General features: G+C 53.3%; 1 protein-coding gene across 2 annotated transcripts; it reads right to left on the bottom strand.

Moving 5' to 3' along the window:
* Positions 1-2,600: 2,600 nt before the first annotated feature.
* On the bottom strand, positions 2,601-20,212 carry SCPEP1 (serine carboxypeptidase 1). 2 transcript variants are annotated; one of them, XM_077460697.1, is made up of 13 exons: positions 20,081-20,212; positions 17,962-18,089; positions 16,559-16,648; positions 15,364-15,519; positions 14,943-15,017; positions 13,496-13,568; positions 12,168-12,205; positions 11,440-11,568; positions 9,647-9,746; positions 9,465-9,578; positions 8,621-8,758; positions 8,289-8,446; positions 2,601-2,904 (listed from the first exon to the last, which is right to left on the bottom strand). In XM_077460697.1, the coding sequence occupies exons 1-13, from the start codon at positions 20,154-20,156 to the stop codon at positions 2,839-2,841; spliced, it is 1,341 nt and encodes a 446-aa protein (XP_077316823.1). In that variant the 5' UTR covers positions 20,157-20,212; the 3' UTR covers positions 2,601-2,838. The 2 variants fall into 2 exon arrangements, with proteins under 2 accessions (XP_077316823.1, XP_077316824.1); XM_077460698.1 differs by lacking the exon at positions 11,440-11,568.
* Positions 20,213-20,296: the final 84 nt, after the last annotated feature.

Consider the following 20,296-nt stretch of genomic DNA (forward strand, 5'->3'; position numbering starts at 1 on the left):
AGAATTATGAGGGGAGGGATACGAGGAGACAGAATTAGGAAGAAGGGGCGAGATACGAGGAGACAGAATTAGGAAGAAGGGGAGAGATACGAGGAGACAGAATTAGGAAGAAGGGGAGAGATACGAGGAGACAGAATTAGGAAGAAGGGGAGAGATACGAGGAGACAGAATTAGGAAGGGGAGAGATACGAGGAGACAGAATTATGAGGGGAGGGATACGAGGAGACAGAATTAGGAAGAAGGGGAGAGATACGAGGAGACAGAATTAGGAAGAAGGGGAGAGATACGAGGAGACAGAATTAGGAAGAAGGGGAGATACGAGGAGACAGAATTAGGAAGAAGGGGAGATACGAGGAGACAGAATTAGGAAGAAGGGGAGAGATAAGAGGAGACAGAATTAGGAAGGGGAGAGATACGAGGAGACAGAATTAGGAAGAAGTGGAGAGATACGAGGAGACAGAATTAGGAAGGGGAGAGATACGAGGAGACAGAATTAGGAAGGGGAGAGATACGAGGAGACAGAATTAGGAAGGGGAGAGATACGAGGAGACAGAATTAGGAAGAAGGGGAGAGATAAGAGGAGACAGAATTAGGAAGGGGAGAGATACGAGGAGACAGAATTAGGAAGAAGTGGAGAGATACGAGGAGACAGAATTAGGAAGGGGAGAGATACGAGGAGACAGAATTAGGAAGGGGAGAGATACGAGGAGACAGAATTAGGAAGGGGAGAGATACGAGGAGACAGAATTAGGAAGAAGGGGAGAGATACGAGGAGACAGAATTAGCGAGAGAGAAATGGGGGGAGACTTCTGGAGACACAGGACTATCGGAGGGAGAGGTCTCTGACACTTCTCCCTTCTTATAGGGACGATGATCCGGTACAACTTCTTATTTCATGATAAATGCACCCATTTAAAACTTGTGAAAATGTCGGAGTTGTTAAACTCGGCAGAATTGAATTATTCCAAGTGGGGATCATACATTTCTGGGATGGTTTGCTCGCATTCTACCTGCTATGTAGGGTCAGATCTGGCCAGGTGGACAGTTCTTCTCCCGGATGATGTTCCTCCGATCACTCCATACAATCACAATGATAAATGAGACAACAAGCCGGGACATGGAGGGCCGGCGGATGGGGCGATAGGAATATATTATGGAAGGCAGGAGAACGCTCCTCACACGTCAGCGCCGGCCCCTCAGCTTCTGGATTCCTCATCTCAGTTGCTAAGAAACAAAACTCCAAATTCTCATCTCAGACCGTGAGCAGAAGACAGGAGGACCCCATACACGATACAATGTCACATCTGATAGGAGAAGAGATTCTGACCTCTCTAAACAATGGCAGAATGACAGAGGTCCATTATTACCAACTCAAGCTAATTAGGAGCACAAAGAATTTTTCAATTTATCTCCCATAAGCTAAAATCTAACCAAGTATCTTACTGCAGTCCACATAGTCCACCAGCAGAGCAGAGTATTTAAGGAGAGGAGAGTTAGATAGAGAAGGGGCCGGACTATGGCCAGTGGAAGTAAGCAATGCCCCATTATTGGTTTTAATGGCAGGAATAGAGTCCCATCATTGGTGTCAGTGGGAGGAATAGTGTCCCATCATTGGTGTCAGTGGGAGGAATAGTGCCCCATCATTGGTATCAGTGGGAGGAATAGTGCCCCATCATTGGTATCAGTGGGAGGAATAGTGCCCCATCATTGGTATCAGTGGGAGGAATAGTGCCCCATCATTGGTATCAGTGGAGGGAATAGTGTCCCATCATTGGTATCAGTGGGGGGAATAGTGTCCCATCATTGGTATCAGTGGGGGGAATAGTGCCCCATCATTGGTATCAGTGGGAGGAATAGTGCCCCATCATTGGTATCAGTGGGAGGAATAGTGCCCCATCATTGGTATCAGTGGAGGGAATAGTGTCCCATCATTGGTATCAGTGGGGGGAATAGTGCCCCATCATTGGTGTCAGTGGGAGGAATAGTGCCCCATCATTGGTGTCAGTGGGAGGAATAGTGCCCCATCATTGGTGTCAGTGGGAGGAATAGTGCCCCATCATTGGTGTCAGTGGGAGGAATAGTGCCCCATCATTGGTGTCAGTGGTGGGGAATAGTGTCCCATCATTGGTGTCAGTGGTGGGGAATAGTGCCCCATCATTGGTGTCAGTGGGAGGAATAGTGCCCCATCATTGGTGTCAGTGGGAGGAATAGTGCCCCATCATTGGTGTCAGTGGGAGGAATAGTGCCCCATCATTGGTGTCAGTGGGAGGAATAGTGCCCCATCATTGGTGTCAGTGGGAGGAATAGTGCCCCATCATTGGTGTCAGAGTAGTGCCCCATCATTGGTGTCAGTGGGAGGAATAGTGTCCCATCATTGGTGTCAGTGGGAGGAATAGTGCCCCATCATTGGTGTCAGAGTAGTGCCCCATCATTGGGCCGATTAAATGCAAGTAAAAGGCCAAATTGGGCCCCTGGGCTGCAGTGTGGAGATATGGGAAGAGGAGTGCAGAGTATTTCAGGAGAGGAGAGTTGGTCCTCCGCACAGATATGTGACATGGAATTCTATTTTTGGTGAAGGATGAGATCAGCACACACACACACAGATTTTGGTGTCCAATTTAATATAAAAATAAGCACACAGTACAGGTTTGTTCGATCCTCGGAGTAGTGTGCAGTCACAGGGATCGGGGGGTGAAATGGGGTAGAAGTGCCGTAGCGGGGGAGGGGAAATCACAGGTTTATTTGGTGCCGATCAACAGCAAAGCATTCTGGAACCCGTATGAAGGAAGTGCAGCGGTTGGTTCTCGGTAGCCGGGATCCCGCCGGCTCCGGATGCCGTCACTCCTGCTGGTTGGTGATCATTCGCAGCATTTTCAGGGATGTCTCCGGCTGGTCAGACGGTACCTACCACAGGGGAGAAGAGGCAGACATCAGGACCCACAATACCCCCATAGATGGGAGGGCGACCCCCCAGAATACCCCACAGATGGGAGGGTGACCCCACAATACCCCACAGATGAGAGGGTGACCCCCCTACAATACCCCACAGATGGGAGGGTGACCCTCTGGTCACTGTGCTGATTGGCTGTCTCCTGAGCTCCTGCAGCAGAGGTCACGTATCAATGAGAGGACAGGATCACATGGCCTGATATTGAAGGAAGATCGTAGAGCTGTTCCTCGCTCTTCGCAGGACGATTGTTCTGGTTGGAGGTCGCAGCATTTCACACTCTCTGGATGAAAGTTGTGCAAAGTCGCTGAGACCGGAAGTCGCTCGGATTTGATTGGGTGTCATTGAAATGAAAGGGCTGTGACTTGATGTCACATGACAAGTTGCACACGTGTGATTGGAGCCTGAAACCCGGGACCAATCAGAGAGAGCGTCTCTTCTTTCCTACCAGATCCCGATCACTGATTAGGAAGGTTTGTTTCTCTCAGATCCTCTGGCTCCAATCAGGTGCTTCAAAAAAAAAGAAAACCCGCCGCTGTAATTCATACACCCGGAGTCCTGGAAGAGGCCGGACATGAATAGGGGGTGGCTAGAGGGGGCGGCGCCCCTAATGGATGGGCCACCAATCATACTTACCTGCTCTGTGCAGGGCGGGTTTTGATCCTCCTTTTCCGGGGTCCCCCGGCAGTGCTCCTGGCTCCTCCCCTTCACCATTCCATGGGGGGGGTTAGTACTCGTGTGGGCGTGCCCTTGAGTCCCGCTGCTGCGTCCATTGACGCAGACAGCAGGACTCGGCCCCGCCCCCCGACGGCTCTCGTGTCACTGGATCTGATTGACAGCAGAGAGAGCCAATGGCTGCACTGCTATCAATCTATCCAATGAGGACCCGAGACCGCGGCTGGAGCTGCTGTGCTCGTTCTTGTCGCTGGAACGATCGGGTTCAGGTAAGTAAAATGGGGGGGAGGGGGGAGCCACGTCACCGCGAGACTTTACAACTCCTTTAACCCCTTCAGCTCCAGAATTATTCAGCACCGCGCTACTTTAACTGTTAATTGTGCGGTCATGTGACACGGTACATAGAGGTCATTTATATCCGTTTTTGCAATGTAAACAACAACAAATTTTTTTTTTTAAAAATAGATATCTCTATCCATCTATATATATATATATATCTCTTTATCTATATAGATTATTCTTTTTTTACTTCCTGCTATAAAACATTCAATAGGGGAAAAAAAAAAAAAAAAAAATGGAATTTCTTCATATTTTGGCCGGAATCTGCTACATTGTGGACAGGGCAGAGATTAACCCATTCAATACCGAAAAATTTTACCCCCCCTTCCAGCGCTCACACTTTGAATGACAATTACACGTAACAATGTATCACTGTAAACAATAGAGCTTTATTTTAGTTGTATTTAATCACGTTGTTTTTTTTTTAGCAAAAAATAAGACCAAAACCAAAGGTTTTTTTTTAACCGCTTCCTGCCCGTCATTTGGGTTGAGCGGTGATATCGGAAGGACGGGGGCCGCCTCAGACCCCTCAGACCTCATTCAGAGATCTTCTTTTTCAGCCGGTGATTCCCTTCACCACTAAAACTATCAGGAGTTCCGCCGTTTGATCGTTCTTACAGGCGGCGGGAGAGGAGATCCTCCCGGTTTTGCCCCATCCCTCGGTGAACCGGTGCAGGAACCGACCGGCGTCGGACGATGACCATAGAGATTTCCGGCGGGGCAGATGGTCCCCGGAGTCCGTATGATCGCTTCGGAGGCCGGGCGCGATGTTATGATGTCACACCCCGGCCTCTGCATCAGAAAAAAATGGCGCCGCCTCGGAAGTGGAGATGTTTATATTTTAATTTTAGGTTTCCCAGCCTAGAGGAGAGGTGTGAGGACTTACAGACCCCCCCCCCCCGGATCTCCCCATAAAGAGGACCCGTCACACCATACTCCTATTACAAGGGATCTTCATAACTCCTTGTAATAGGAATAAAAGTGACCCAAATAAAAATAACAATTTAAAGCGCCCCGCCCCCACGTGATCACTCACAGAAGAAGACGTATCGGGGTTCCCAACCGCAAGTAAATTTACTGACAGTAAAAATCTGTGATTTATTACAGCTGCCAGTAAATATCAGGGGCCGATCCTTTCATGCTGTGTGTAAATCAAGCAAATGACTTTGTTCTCGGCCTCGTCAGCGTTTCCTTCTCATGTTTGTACTCTTCAGATATTCACGGGGGTTATTTACTAAAGGAAAGTTCACTTTGCACTTGGAAGTGAAGTCGCTGTAGATCTGAGGGGGACATGCAAGGAACAAAAAATAAATAAATAAAAAACAGCATTTCAGCTTGCACATGATTGGATGATAAAATCAGCAGAGCTTCCCCTCCTTTTAGATCTACCCCTTTCGATTTTTAGCGACTGCATTTCCAAGTGCACTTGTAGTGGATTTTCCTTTAGTAAATAACCCCCCCAATGTGTTACTTTTCAATAGCAGTTCTGTCATTTCTCAGGTTGTCAGTAAAATAAAATAAAAATAAATAAATAAAAAAAAAAACGTGCTCCGCCAGTAAATTTCCAATGTTTCGGGAGGTTGGCAATCCTGCCTGGAACACGTAGGTAAGTCGCGTCCACATATGTAAACGGCGTTCAAACCACACATGAGGCATCGCCATGATCATCCGAGTGAGAGCGATAATTCTAGATCTGCTCTGTAACGCTAAGCTGGTAACCTGGAACAAAAATTTAATTCGTCGCCTATGGGGATTTTTAAGTGCCGAAGTTTGGCGCCATTCCGCGAGCGGGCGCAATTTTGAAGCGAGACGTGTTATGTATCTATTTACTCGACACGACATCATCACATTATGCAAAAAAATTGGGATTTACTGTTTCTTTTTAATGCATGAAAGTGTCTCTCCTCTCCCCCCTCCCCCCCAAAAAAAAAACGCATTTGAAAAATTGCTGCGCAAATACCGTGCAAGATAAAAAGTTGTAACAACCGCTATTTTATTCTCTAGACCAGTGATGGTGAAACTTGGCACCCCAGATGTTTTGGAACTACATTTCCCATGATGCTCCACTACACTGCAGAGTGCATGAGCATCATGGGTAATGTAGTTCCAAAACATCAGGGGTGCCGAGGTTCCCCATCACTGCTCTAGGGTCTCTGCTAAAAAAACACAACAACGTATCTAATGTTTGGGGGGTTCTGTGTTGCTGTCAGTGAAGGAAGACTCCCCCATTTTTGGTGTCTGGCAAGCAGGGTGCCCCATCTTTATAGTGCCCCTTTGTTGTTGTCTTTGGGAGGAAATGTCAGAATTGGCGGTTAACCACTAGGCGACCAGCACACGGCGATGTACGTCGGCACAATGGCATGGCTGGGCAAATGGGCGTACATGTATGTCCCCTTTAATTTTGCGGCACTGTGGGCACACATGCACTCCGTGACCGCTCCTGCAGCTTTGATGTCCGCCGGGGTCCCGCGATCGTGTCACGGAGCGCAGCAACGGGGAGGTGCCTTTGTAGACAAGGCATTTCCCTGTTCTGCCTAGCAACATGACGGGGATCTGCTGCTCCTCGTCATTGGCAGCAGTGATCTCTGTCATGAGAGTGGTAGCCCATACACAGTTAGAATCACTCCCTAGGACACACCTGACCCCCTTGATCGCCACCTAGTGTCTAACCCCTTCCCTGCCAGTGTAATTTATACATTAATCAGTGTATTTTTATAGCACTGATCGCTGCATGAATTACAATGGTCCCAAAACAGTGTCAAAAGTGTCCGCCATAATGTCGCAGTCACTATAAAATCTCAGATCGCCGCAATTACCAATAATGAAAAGAAATTAATAATAAAAATGCCATAAATCTATCCCCTATTTTGTAGACGCTATAACTTTTGCGCAAACCAATCAATAAACGCTTAACCACTTTCAGACCGGACCATTTTGCTGGTCAAAGACCAGACCACTTTTTGCGATTCGGCACTGTGTCGCTTTAACTGACAATTGCGCGGTCGTGCGACGTGGCTCCCAAACAAAATTGACGTCCTTTTTTTTCCCCCACAAATAGAGCTTTCTTTTGGTGGTATTTGATCACCCTTTTTTATTTTTTGCGCTATAACCAAAAATAGAGCGACAATTTTGAAAAAAACGCATTATTTTTTACTTTTTGTTATAATAAATATCCCCCAAAAATATATAAAAAAACGTTTTTTTCCCTCAGTTTAGGCCGATACGTATTCTTCTATATATTTTTGGTAAAAAAAAAAAAAAAACGCAATAAGCGATTATTGATTGGTTTGCGCAAAAGTTATAGCGTTTACAAAATAGGGATAGTTTTATAGCATTTTTATTAATATTTTTTTTTTTTTCTTTTACTAGTAATGGCGGCGATCAGCGATTTTTATTGTGACTGCGACATTATGGCGGACCCATCGGACATTTTTGACACATTTTTGGGACCATTGTCATTTATACAGTAATCAGTGCTATATAAATGCAGTGATTCCTGTGTAAATGACACTGGCAGTGAAGGGGTTAACCAGTGGGTGGCAGTGTAGGGGTTAAGTGTTCCTAGGGGCGTGTTACTAACTGTGGGGGGCTGGGCTTTCATTTAGTGAACACTGATCTCTGCTCCAATCACATGGAGCAGAGATCAGCGTCACTAGTTGCTAGGCAGAATGGAGAAATGCTCTTTACACGGCATTTCCTCCATTCAGCCGTCCTGTGCGACAATCGCGGGTATGCCCACGGCGATCGAGTCTGCGGGTCCCGCGACCGGACTCACAGGGGAAATCCTTCCGGGGGGCTGAAGTGGTCAAATGAGTAATTTTTCTCCTTCGCTGATTAGGTGGCACACGATCATCTCCCCCGATCGTCCATACTGCCCCCCATCACTTCTCCTCGCACGCTGCCAGTGTGGGGAGAGGAGTGCCGATAACCATGTGATCAGTTGTGATTGGACACAGCCGGTCACATGGGTAAAGAGCCTCATCATCGAATCATATGAGCCATATACTTATAGGATCCCTCTAGAGGCGGGGTAGACAACCCGGGGCCCTCCAGCTGAGGGAGAACTACAAGTCCCATCATTCCTCTGGGAGTCATTGTAACGGCCAGCCTTGCAGTGGCTCATGGGAAATGTAGTTCCACCACAGCTGGAGGGTCCCCTCCCCCGGCTCTAGAAGCTGGAAAGCACTGTAGTAGCGGCTCTCCTGCCGTGCTGCACTGTGAACACAGGGGGTCGCTCACTCGGCACAGAGGCTGTTTTGCCGGCAGGTCATGTATGAAGTGTGGAGAACACGGAGGAGGTGGATTGCGTGTAGACGGGTCTTCTTACCATGTGACCCGCTTTTAAGATCCAGTAGAAGCCGAAGTTCTCCCAGGATTTGTAGAAAGCCGCCGTCTCTGTGGACTGCAGGTGCAGCGGCTTCCAGCGCAGGCTCTTGAACTGCTCCATCTTTTTCCACTTCAGCTGCTTGACCCATCCCTCCTGACCTGGAAGACACAAGGGGGGGAGGGGCAGAGACTGAGCAATGCTGAAGGAACCACCTAGAACAACAGGTGAGCCACCTGACTATTGTGTGCCCCGCCCCCCACGCCAGGAACTGACATGTGATTGGTGGGTGGGGTGAGCGCTGACCTCCCCCGCTGCACCCCGGCCCTCCTTACCCACAGTGTCCACGATGAGGTCCAGCTGCCCGTTATACACGGTGACGTTTACCCCGACACACAGGAGATCGTCCACAACGCTCACCACCGGCTTCATGAAGTCTCCGGCCATGTTGGAGAAGACATCCGCTGCCTGGCCTGGAGAGAACGGCAGGTTATGTGTGGGGCACGAGAAACCCCGCCCCCCCAACAGGCATCTCACCTCCCCCCCCGACAGACATCTCACCTCCCCCCCCCGACAGACATCTCACCTCCCCCCCCCGACAGACATCTCACCTCCCCCTGCCAGACATCTCACCTCCCCCCGCCAGACATCTCACCCCCCCCCCGCCAGACATCTCACCTCCCCCCCCGCCAGACATCTCACCTCCCCCCCGACAGACATCTCACCTCCCCCCCGCCAGACATCTCACCTCCCCCCGCCAGACATCTCACCTCCCCCCCCCGCCAGACATCTCACCTCCCCCCCCCGACAGACATCTCACCTCCCCCCCCGACAGACATCTCACCTCCCCCACACCAGACATCTCACCTCCCCCCCCGCCAGACATCTCACCTCCCCCACACCAGACATCTCACCCCCCCCCCCCGCCAGACATCTCACCTCCCCCACACCAGACATCTCACCTCCCCCCCCGCCAGACATCTCACCTCCCCCACACCAGACATCTCACCTCCCCCCCCCGCCAGACATCTCACCTCCCCCCCCCCCGCCAGACATCTCACCTCCCCCCCGACAGACATCTCACCTCCCCCCCGACAGACATCTCACCTCCCCCCCACCCACCAGACATCTCACCCCCCCACACCAGACATCTCACCTCCCCCACACCAGACATCTCACCTCCCCATGTGACAGAATCCGGGATGATCTTCAGCTTGGCTCTGATTGGTCCGTTCATCAGCTCAGACAGGTCATCGGCCTGCAGAGGCAGCACATGGCGGCGGTAGAGACTTCCTGTAGAAGGAGGGGGGTGAATTAGTGAAGGGATGAGCTCCTGCAGTGAGGGATTCTGGGTAACTCACCGAGAGCCTGATTCTGGAACTTCGGGGGGCTCTTCCCCCCACCTCCCGACATCAGAGAGTCTTTGGTCAGAATGTTGTAGAAGTTCACTCCGTCCGCGTTCTGCAAATAAAGTTACAGAACAAGACTAAACCATTCCTGCTTCTACTATTGGCCCAAATATATGTCACCTGACACGTCTGTGACCCCCCCCGCGAGCAGATTAACTATATCCTATAGAAGAATAAATGGTCTACAATCTCCATCGTATTCAGAATGTAGGGCGCCCCCTGGTGGACTGGTATATCCCATGTATTCAGAATGTAGGGCGCCCCCTGGTGGACTGGTATCTCCCATATATTCAGAGTGTAGGGCGCCCCCTGGTGGACTGGTATCTCCCATATATTCAGAGTGTAGGGCGCCCCCTGGTGGACTGGTATCTCCCATCGTATTCAGAGTGTAGGGCGCCTCCTGGTGGACTGCTATCTCTCATGTATTCAGAATGTAGAGCACCCCCTGGTGGACTGGTATCTCTCATGTATTCAGAATGTAGAGCACCCCCTGGTGGACTGGTATCTCTCATGTATTCAGAATGTAGAGCACCCCCTGGTGGACTGGTATCTCTCATGTATTCAGAATGTAGAGCACCCCCTGGTGGACTGGTATCACCCATGTATTCGGAACGTAGGGTGCCCCCTGGTGGACTGGTATATCCCATGTATTCGGAATGTAGAGCACCCCCTGGTGGACTGGTATCACCCATGTATTCGGAACGTAGGGTGCCCCCTGGTGGACTGGTATCTCCCATGTATTCGGAATGTAGGGTGCCCCCTGGTGGTCTGGTATATCCCATGTATTCGGAATGTAGAGCACCCCCTGGTGGACTGGTATCACCCATGTATTCGGAACGTAGGGTGCCCCCTGGTGGACTGGTATATCCCATGTATTCAGAATGTAGGGCGCCCCCTGGTGGACTGGTATCTCCCATATATTCAGAGTGTAGGGCGCCCCCTGGTGGACTGGTATCTCCCATATATTCAGAGTGTAGGGCGCCCCCTGGTGGACTGGTATCTCCCATCGTATTTAGAGTGTAGGGCGCCTCCTGGTGGACTGGTATCTCCCATATATTCAGAGTGTAGGGCGCCCCCTGGTGGACTGGTATCTCCCATCGTATTTAGAGTGTAGGGCGCCCCCTGGTGGACTGGTATCTCCCATATATTCAGAGTGTAGGGCGCCCCCTGGTGGACTGGTATCTCCCATCGTATTTAGAGTGTAGGGCGCCCCCTGGTGGACTGGTATCTCCCATCGTATTTAGAGTGTAGGGCGCCTCCTGGTGGACTGCTATCTCTCATGTATTCAGAATGTAGAGCACCCCCTGGTGGACTGGTATCTCTCATGTATTCAGAATGTAGAGCACCCCCTGGTGGACTGGTATCACCCATGTATTCGGAACGTAGGGCGCCCCCTGGTGGACTGGTATATCCCATGTATTCGGAATGTAGAGCGCCCCCTGGTGGACTGGTATCACCCATGTATTCGGAACGTAGGGTGCCCCCTGGTGGACTGGTATCACCCATGTATTCGGAACGTAGGGTGCCCCCTGGTGGACTGGTATATCCCATGTATTCGGAATGTAGAGCACCCCCTGGTGGACTGGTATCACCCATGTATTCGGAATGTAGGGCGCCCCCTGGTGGACTGGTATCTCCCATGTATTCGGAATGTAGGGCGCCCCCTGGTGGACTGGTATCTCCCATGTATTCGGAATGTAGGGTGCCCCCTGGTGGTCTGCTCTGGGACAGCAGACAATCCTCACCTGCTCTATGACGTCTTCAGTGAAGGACCATTGCCGTGTCGCCTCTTCATATTGTCCTTTATTGAGAGCGTCCTGCACCGAGCGCGCCGCCTCCTCCACCTCCTTCAGACCGTTATCATCCAGGAGAGACTGAGAGACGAGACCAACCTCAGATCTGTGTGTGTGGCACCATCCCATACCATGGAGCCGTACAAGAGGGACTACAACTCCCAACCTGACCAGAGAGACGCTGCACAGGCAGATCCCCCCCTCCCCCCCCAGATCTCCCCCTCCTCCACAGGTCCCCACATCTGCAGATCCCCCCCCTCCCCCACAGGTCCCCACATCCCCCTCCCCCACAGATCTCACCCTCCTCCACAGGTCCCCCCCCCTCCACCACAGATATCCCCCTCCCCCACAGGTCCCCACATCTGCAGATCCCCCCCCTCCCCCACAGGTCCCCACATCCCCCTCCCCCACAGATCCCCCCTCCCCACAGGTCCCCAGATCTACTCCCCACATCCCCCTCCCCCACAGATCCCCCCTCCACCACAGATATCCCCCTCCCCCACAGATATCCCCCTCCCCCACAGATCCCCCCTCCACCACAGATATCCCCCTCCCCCACAGGTCCCCACATCCCCCCTCTCCCACAGATCTCCCTCCCATAGATGTGCATAGAAGAAATGGGGGCCCCTGAGAGGACCAATCACAAGAACACCCCCCCCCCCCTGTACCCCTGTACTTACTATACTGTAGAGATACGGCCCCCAGCTCAGCACCGAGTCTGCCAACACAGAAAGATATGCAATTGGTTAGTATGACCCCCCCACAGGCAGCACAGTCTACATCCCCCCCACACCCCCCACCATATGACAGACCATTGTACACTGTGTGAGACAATTTGGCCTGGATTGTGACCCCTGCATCGGTTCTGTGACTCCTGCATCGGTTCTATGACCCCATGCTTCGGTTCTGTGACCCCTGCTTCGGTTCTGCAGATCAGAACATTAAATTCTCCCAAATTCTGACTCTTCCCATTTGCTGCGCTTAAAGGGGCGCCCCGTCTACAGCAACAGAGCTCAGAGCAGAAATGGTCTCTAAACCCCACGTATTCCGATGTACAGAGCCCTTCCCCCAACACCTCAGCTCCAATGACGGTCAGCCCAGGTCCCCACTATCCCTCAATAGAAAACTGGCCACACACGTTCCAATCTGTACAATCACCTTCAGATTTACTAACAGCTCTGAGGTGGGAGGGCCGAGGGGACAGGATGTGAGCATTTCTACTACAGAGATCCGAACAACCCATCGATCGCTTCCCTTCCGTGCAGAGTCCCGGAACCCGGACCGGGATGGCAGAGTCCCGGAACCCGGACCGGGATGGCACAGCACCGGCACACTGGGACCAATCCCCTTCCCTTCCCTCCTGCAGCCGCTGGAAGCCGTCTCCCCTCCCCTCCCTCCGCCCATCTATCAGCTGCTGCAGGAGGAGAGGAAAAATGCCACCGCAGCTGCACCTGTCCAGGATACTCTTCACCCCGCGTGCTCCCCTGTACCCCCCACCCCCCGCGTGCTCCCTGTATCGTCCCCTGCCCTGCCGGCTAACCCCGTCCCCTGCCCTACCGATTAACCCCGCCCCTGCCCTACCAACTAACCCCGCCCCCTGCCCTACCGACTAACCCGCCCCCTGCCCTACCCACTAACCCCGTCCCCTGCCCTGCAGACTAACCCCGCCCCCTGCCCTGCAGACTAACCCCGCCCCCTGCCCTGCAGACTAACCCTGCCCTGCAGACTAACCCCGCCCCCTGCCCTGCAGACTAACCCCGCCCCCTGCCCTACCCACTAACCCCGCCCCCTGTCCTACCAACTAACCCCGCCCCCTGCCCTACCCACTAACCCCGCCCCCTGCCCTACCCACTAACCCCGCCCCCTGCCCTACTTCAGCCTTAAACGGCACTGAACCCCGGAGATCTCGGATCTCTTTGAGGTTGTTCAGGTAGATCTCCACCTCTCAGGGGTGACCTTTCCCCAGCGTACGGTATGTGGTTGGTCAGGAGGTGTGGTCTTTACTCACCAATGGGGGAGATCCAGGAGTCTCCAAGAGCCACTCCCCTGAAATTACACTTAACGTCTCCCGCCAGGACGGCCTATGAGGAAAGACAGCGAGCAGTGAGATCACATTCCTTGGGGGAGGGGTCACTTACAGACAAGGACCAAACACCCCGGACTCCAACATCTGCTGAGAGGTCACAGAGGAGGTCCTTCTATAAACAGCAAGAAGAGTCCCGCCCCTTGTCCACAGAAACACGACGACCAATCCCTGCAGACTTCGCCTCACACCCGCCTGCCGTCACATGACGTGACGGACTTTGAGCGGGATATTTGAATGATGGGGGTAGCTACAGACATTCAGATATTGCCGTTGTCAGCCGGCGATTCCGTACACCGCGGTCATAGTGGCCGTACCGCCGCCTGATCGTTCTTACGGGAGGCGAGAGGCGACTCCCCCCCTCCCCCTCCGGGGCTTCTACAGCCTCACCGGTACCATCGGCGAGTCGGATACAGGACCCGCCGGCCCCGGATGGTGATCATAGAGATTTCCGGCGGACCAGAAGGTCGCGGAGTCTCTACGATTGTCGGAGGACGGGCGCGGTTATGATGTCACGCCCGGCCTCTGCGTTCAACAAAACGGCGCGGCTTTGGCTGGGAAGCCGTGATTGGTTTATTATTATTTTTAATTTCAGGCTTCCCAGCCTAGAGGTGAGATGTGGGGTCTTATTGACCCTCAAATCTCACTGTAAAGAGGACCGGTCACCCCATATTCCTATAACAGGGGTGTTTACATTCCTTGTAATAGGAATAAAAGGGATACATTTTATTTATTTTTTTCCAAAAAGTGTCAAAATAAAAAAAAAAGAAAGTGTAATTAACAATAAAAAAATTTTTTTTTAAAGCGCCTCTGTCCGCATGTGTTTACATGCAGAAGCAAACGCCTACGTAAGCCCCGCCCACCTATGAAAATGGCGCTCAAACCACACGTGAGGTATTGCCGCAAACGTTGGAGCGAGAGCGATAATTCTATCACCAGACCTCCTCTGTAACTCAACACATGTAACCAGTAAAAAAATATATCAAGTGTCGCTTATGGGGATTTTTAAGTAGTGAAGTTTGGCGCCATTCCACGAACGCATGCAAATGGAAGCGTGACATGTTGGGTATCTATTGACTCGGCGTAACGCCATCTTGCAAAAAACAAATTGGCAAACTTTACTGTTGAGTTTTTCTTTAAATTACAAAACTGTTTCTTTCCCCCAAAAAAACACGTTTGAAAAATTGGCGCGCAAGTTCCGCGCAAGATAAAAAGTTGTAACAACCGCCATTGTATTCTCTGGGGTCTTTGCTATAAAAAACAAAAAAACATATATAATATTTGGGGGTTCTGCGTAGCTTTCTAGGAGAGAAATGTCAGAATTGGCCTGGGTGGCAAAGTGCCCAGAGGAGGAGCGTGCCAGGGACCTTACCTTGTGTAGTGCCAGGGAAATCGCTGCCGCCATCTTTCCTCCGTACGACTCTGAGAAGATGTAGAAGGGGGTCGCCTGTCGGATAATAAATCACATAGAGAGACCGTCACAGAGCAAGTAGATTGGGACCCGCCCGCGCTCCGGGGGCCACTGGGGGACCCGCCCGCGCGCCGGGGGCCACTCGGGATCGGCAGGCTTGGAGGTCAGTGCCCTCACGGTTGAACAAGTCTTCTACATCAGGTGACAACATGGCAGGAATCTGTCACCTGCCTTCCTGGCACAAAGCCCGCCCACTGCTTAAACAGCTCCAACCCTTGCCCAATGCACAGGATTGTGTCCCTACAGAAGGGGCTACAATGTATCCTCAGGGGCAGTGCCAGGAACGTGGCATTTCCTGTCACCATCCGCCGCCATCGCTCACCTGGAAATCCGGCTTTGATTGGAAGAATTGCCGGAGAAGGACCAGCATGTCTCTGGAGACGGTGTCCACGTCTTTGGCAAACGCTCCGCTATCTGTGGTGTAGCTGTATCCGGTGCCCACAGGATTGTCCACAAACAGCAGACTGGCGACCTCCACCTGGGGGGAGGGGTGCCGGGAACAGGTCAGAAACATGACAACCTACACCAGGAATGGGGCAGGGGTGAGGAGGATGGGGATCCATATCTGAGGACATAGAAGGAATGGGGGAGGGGTCAGGAGGATGGGGATCCGTATCTGAGGACATAGAAGGAATGGGGGAGGGGTGAGGAGGATGGGGATCCGTATCTGAGGACATAGAAGGAAAGGGGGAGGGGTCAGGAGGATGGGGATCCGTATCTGAGGACATAGAAGGAATGGGGGAGGGGTCAGGAGGATGGGGATCTGTATTTGACATAGAAGGAATGGGGAGGGGTCAGGAGGATGGGGATCCGTATCTGAGGACATAGAAGGAATGGGGGAGGGGTCAGGAGGATGGGGATCCGTATCTGAGGACATAGAAGGAATGGGGGAGGGGTCAGGAGGATGGGGATCCGTATCTGAGGACATAGAAGGAATGGGGGAGGGGTCAGGAGGATGGGGATCCGTATCTGAGGACATAGAAGGAATGGGGGAGGGGTCAGGAGGATGGGGATCCGTATCTGAGGACATAGAAGGAAAGGGGGAGGGGTCAGGAGGATGGGGATCCGTATCTGAGGACATAGAAGGAATGGGGGAGGGGTCAGGAGGATGGGGATCTGTATTTGACATAGAAGGAATGGGGAGGGGTCAGGAGGATGGGGATCCGTATCTGAGGACATAGAAGGAATGGGGGAGGGGTCAGGAGGATGGGGATCCGTATCTGAGGACATAGAAGGAATGGGGGAGGGGTCAGGAGGATGGGGATCCGTATCTGAGGACATAGAAGGAAAGGGGGAGGGGTGAGGAGGATGGGGATCCGTATCTGAGGACATAGAAGGAATGGGGGAGGGGTCAGGAGGATGGGGATCCGTATCTGAGGACATAGAAGGAAAGGCGGAGGGGTCAGGAGGATGGGGATCCGTATCTGAGGGTACGTTAATGAAGGTGATAAATAGAGAAATGGGGAGGGGTCAAAAGGATGGCCACCTACAGTTTGAAGAAGGTTCCAGTGACATACCCAGCTGCTGTTTCGAGGTTTCAGATTAACATCGAGGGGTCCGATCTCTGCAAAATTCCCAAATCCACAACCGGAACCTCCCGGACCACCCTGACAGATGAATAGAGAGCCAGTCAATGATTGGACAGAGAGAGCAAGGAGGAGGGGAAAGAGGACAAGCATGGAGCCCAGAGGATGGGGACTGGACAGAGGACGACAGACACAGGAGGAGGACGACAGACACGGGACACAGGAGGAGGACGACAGACACGGGACACAGGAGGAGGACGACAGACACGGGACACAGGAGGAGGACGACAGACACGGGACACAGAGGAGGAGGACAGACACGGGACACAGAGGAGGAGGACAGACACGGGACACAGGAGGAGGACGACAGACACGGGACACAGGAGGAGGACGACAGACACGGGACACAGAGGAGGAGGACAGACATGGGACACAGAGGAGGAGGACAGACACGGGACACAGGAGGAGGACGACAGACACGGGACACAGAGGAGGAGGACAGACACGGGACACAGAGGAGGAGGACGACAGACACGGGACACAGAGGAGGAGGACAGACACGGGACACAGAGGAGGAGGACGACAGACACGGGACACAGAGGAGGAGGACGACAGACACGGGACACAGGAGGAGGACGACAGACACGGGACACAGGAGGAGGACGACAGACACGGGACACAGAGGAGGAGGACAGACACGGGACACAGAGGAGGAGGACGACAGACACGGGACACAGGAGGAGGACGACAGACACGGGACACAGGAGGAGGACGACAGACACGGGACACAGGAGGAGGACGACAGACACGGGACACAGGAGGAGGACGACAGACACGGGACACAGGAGGAGGAGGACAGACACGGGACACAGAGGAGGAGGACGACAGACACGGGACACAGAGGAGGAGGACGACAGACACGGGACACAGAGGAGGAGGACAGACACGGGACACAGAGGAGGAGGACGACAGACACGGGACACAGAGGAGGAGGACGACAGACACGGGACACAGGAGGAGGACGACAGACACGGGACACAGGAGGAGGACGACAGACACGGGACACAGAGGAGGAGGACAGACACGGGACACAGAGGAGGAGGACGACAGACACGGGACACAGGAGGAGGACGACAGACACGGGACACAGGAGGAGGACGACAGACACGGGACACAGGAGGAGGACGACAGACACGGGACACAGGAGGAGGACGACAGACACGGGACACAGGAGGAGGACGACAGACACGGGACACAGGAGGAGGACGACAGACACGGGACACAGGAGGAGGACGACAGACACGGGACACAGGAGGAGGACGACAGACACGGGACACAGGAGGAGGACGACAGACACGGGACACAGGAGGAGGACGACAGACACGGGTAGTCACCTGCAGCCACATAACGAGCGGGACCTGGGTGTAGTTCTTGGTAGGGTGATCGGCGTAGTACAGCCACCAGAACATGTTGGCGTCTTTCCTCACTGACACGTAGTTCCATTCCTCCTTTGCCGTCCCACCTATCAGACAAGAGCACAGACATCACATGATGGGGCAATATCAGTGGGGAAGAGAATAGCGGGGTCAGGAACAATTAATGAGGGTGGGGGAGGGGATAGGGGGCGGGACACTCAGGTTGTGGGATACTTCCCCTGGGCTGGGAGGAGTGGAGGGGTAAGTACGATACGGGGGGGGGGAGGGGGGGTACAGTTACAATACAGGAGGGTCAGGGGAGCACACGGAGGTGGGATGGGCTTCTCTGAAGAGATGTTTTCAGGGATCACATTGGGGTGGGGAGTGCAAAGGATGGAGGGGCTCTGGAGAAGTCCTGGAGGTGAGCGTGGGAGGAATATATACTGAGACCTCAGAGAAGGTCGGCATAGGGGGGCAAAGTCATTCTCCATGGAAATAAGAGAGGTAAAGGCTTTTTATTTTGGGGGGGGGGGGGACTCTCTGGGGAGGAAGTTTAGAAGGTGACTCTCTTGGGGGGGCAGTTTAGGGGGTGACACTCTCTCGGGGGCAGTTTTGGAGGTGACACTCTCTTGGGGGCAGTTTAGGGGGTGACACTCTCTTGGGGGGCAGTTTAGGGGGTGAAACTCTCTCAGGGGGCAGTTTAGGGGGTGAAACTCTCTCAGGGGGGCAGTTTAGGGGGTGACACTCTCTCAGGGGGCAGTTTAGGGTTGACACTCTCTCGGGGGGGCAGTTTAGGGGGTGACACTCTCTTGGGGGGGCAGTTTTGGAGGTGACACTCTCTTGGGGGCAGTTTAGGGGGTGACACTCTCTTGGGGGGCAGTTTAGGGGGTGACACACTCTTGGGGGGTAATTTAGGGGGTGACACACTCTTGGGGGGTAGTTTAGGGGGTGACACTCTCTTGGGGGGGCAGTTTAGGGGGTGACACTCTCTCAGGGGGAAGTTTAGGGGGTGACACTCTCTCAGGGGGCAGTTTAGGGGGTGACACTCTCTCAGGGGGCAGTTTAGGGGGTGACACTCTCTCAGGGGGCAGTTTAGGGGGGTGACACTCTCTTGGGGCAGTTTAGGAGGGTGACACTCTCTTGGGGCAGTTTAGGGGGGTGACACTCTCTTGGGGGCAGTTTAGGGGGTGACACTCTCTTGGGGGGTAATTTAGGGGGTGACACTCTCTTGGGGGGCAGTTTAGGGGCTGACACTCTCTTGGGGGGGTAATTTAGGGGGTGACACTGTCTTGGGGGGTAATTTAGGGGGTGACACTCTCTTGGGGGGGCAGTTTAGGGGGTGACACTCTCTAGGGGGCAGTTTAGGGGGTGACACTCTCTCGGGGGCAGTTTAGGGGGTGACACTCTCTCGGGGGCAGTTTAGGGGGTGACACTCTCTTGGGGGCAGTTTAGGGGGTGACACTCTCTTGGGGGGTAATTTAGGGGGTGACACTGCCTTAGGGGGGCAGTTTAGGGGGTGACACTCTCTCAGGGGCAGTTTAGGGGGTGACACTCTCTCGGGGGCAGTTTAGGGGGTGACACACTCTTGGGGGCAGTTTAGGGGGTGACACTCTCTTGGGGGCAGTTTAGGGGGTGACACTCTCTTGGGGGGTAATTTAGGGGGTGACACTGCCTTAGGGGGGGGCAGTTTAGGGGGTGACACTCTCTCAGGGGCAGTTTAGGGGGTGACACACTCTTGGGGGCAGTTTAGGGGGTGACACTCTCTTGGGGGCAGTTTAGGGGGGACACTCTCTTGGGGGTTAATTTTAGGGGGTGACACTCTCTTGGGGGGGCAGTTTAGGGGGTGACACTCTTGGGGGGTAATTTAGGGGGGCAGTTTAGGGGTGACACTCTCTTGGGGGGTAATTTAGGGGGTGACACTCTCTTGGGGGGCAGTTTAGGGGGGTGACACTCTCTTGGGGGTTAATTTAGGGGGCAGTTTAGGGGGTGACACTCTTGGGGGGTAATTTAGGGGGTGACACTCTCTTGGGGGGGCAGTTTAGGGGGTGACACGCTCTTGGGGGGGTGACACTCCGAGTGGGGGATGGGTAGTACTTACCCTGGACGGGGGTAAGTAGGAGGAGGACACTGAGGACGATCAGACTCTCCCCCATCTTCATCCTCGGGCCGGTCATGTGATTGTGACTGTCAGGCGATGTTGGGAGGGGTCAGTGGGAGTCACATGATAAGAAGTGGCGGGAAGATGGCGCGGAGTCACGTGACAAGAGGGCGGGAGCGCCGAGTCACGTGACGCCCGGTAGAAGCGGATCACGTG

Source organism: Lithobates pipiens, unplaced genomic scaffold, assembly GCF_037356315.1.
Source record: "Lithobates pipiens isolate NorthernLeopardFrog02 unplaced genomic scaffold, aLitPip1_a1.2 Scaffold_28, whole genome shotgun sequence".
NCBI classification, from domain to species: domain Eukaryota; kingdom Metazoa; phylum Chordata; class Amphibia; order Anura; family Ranidae; genus Lithobates; species Lithobates pipiens.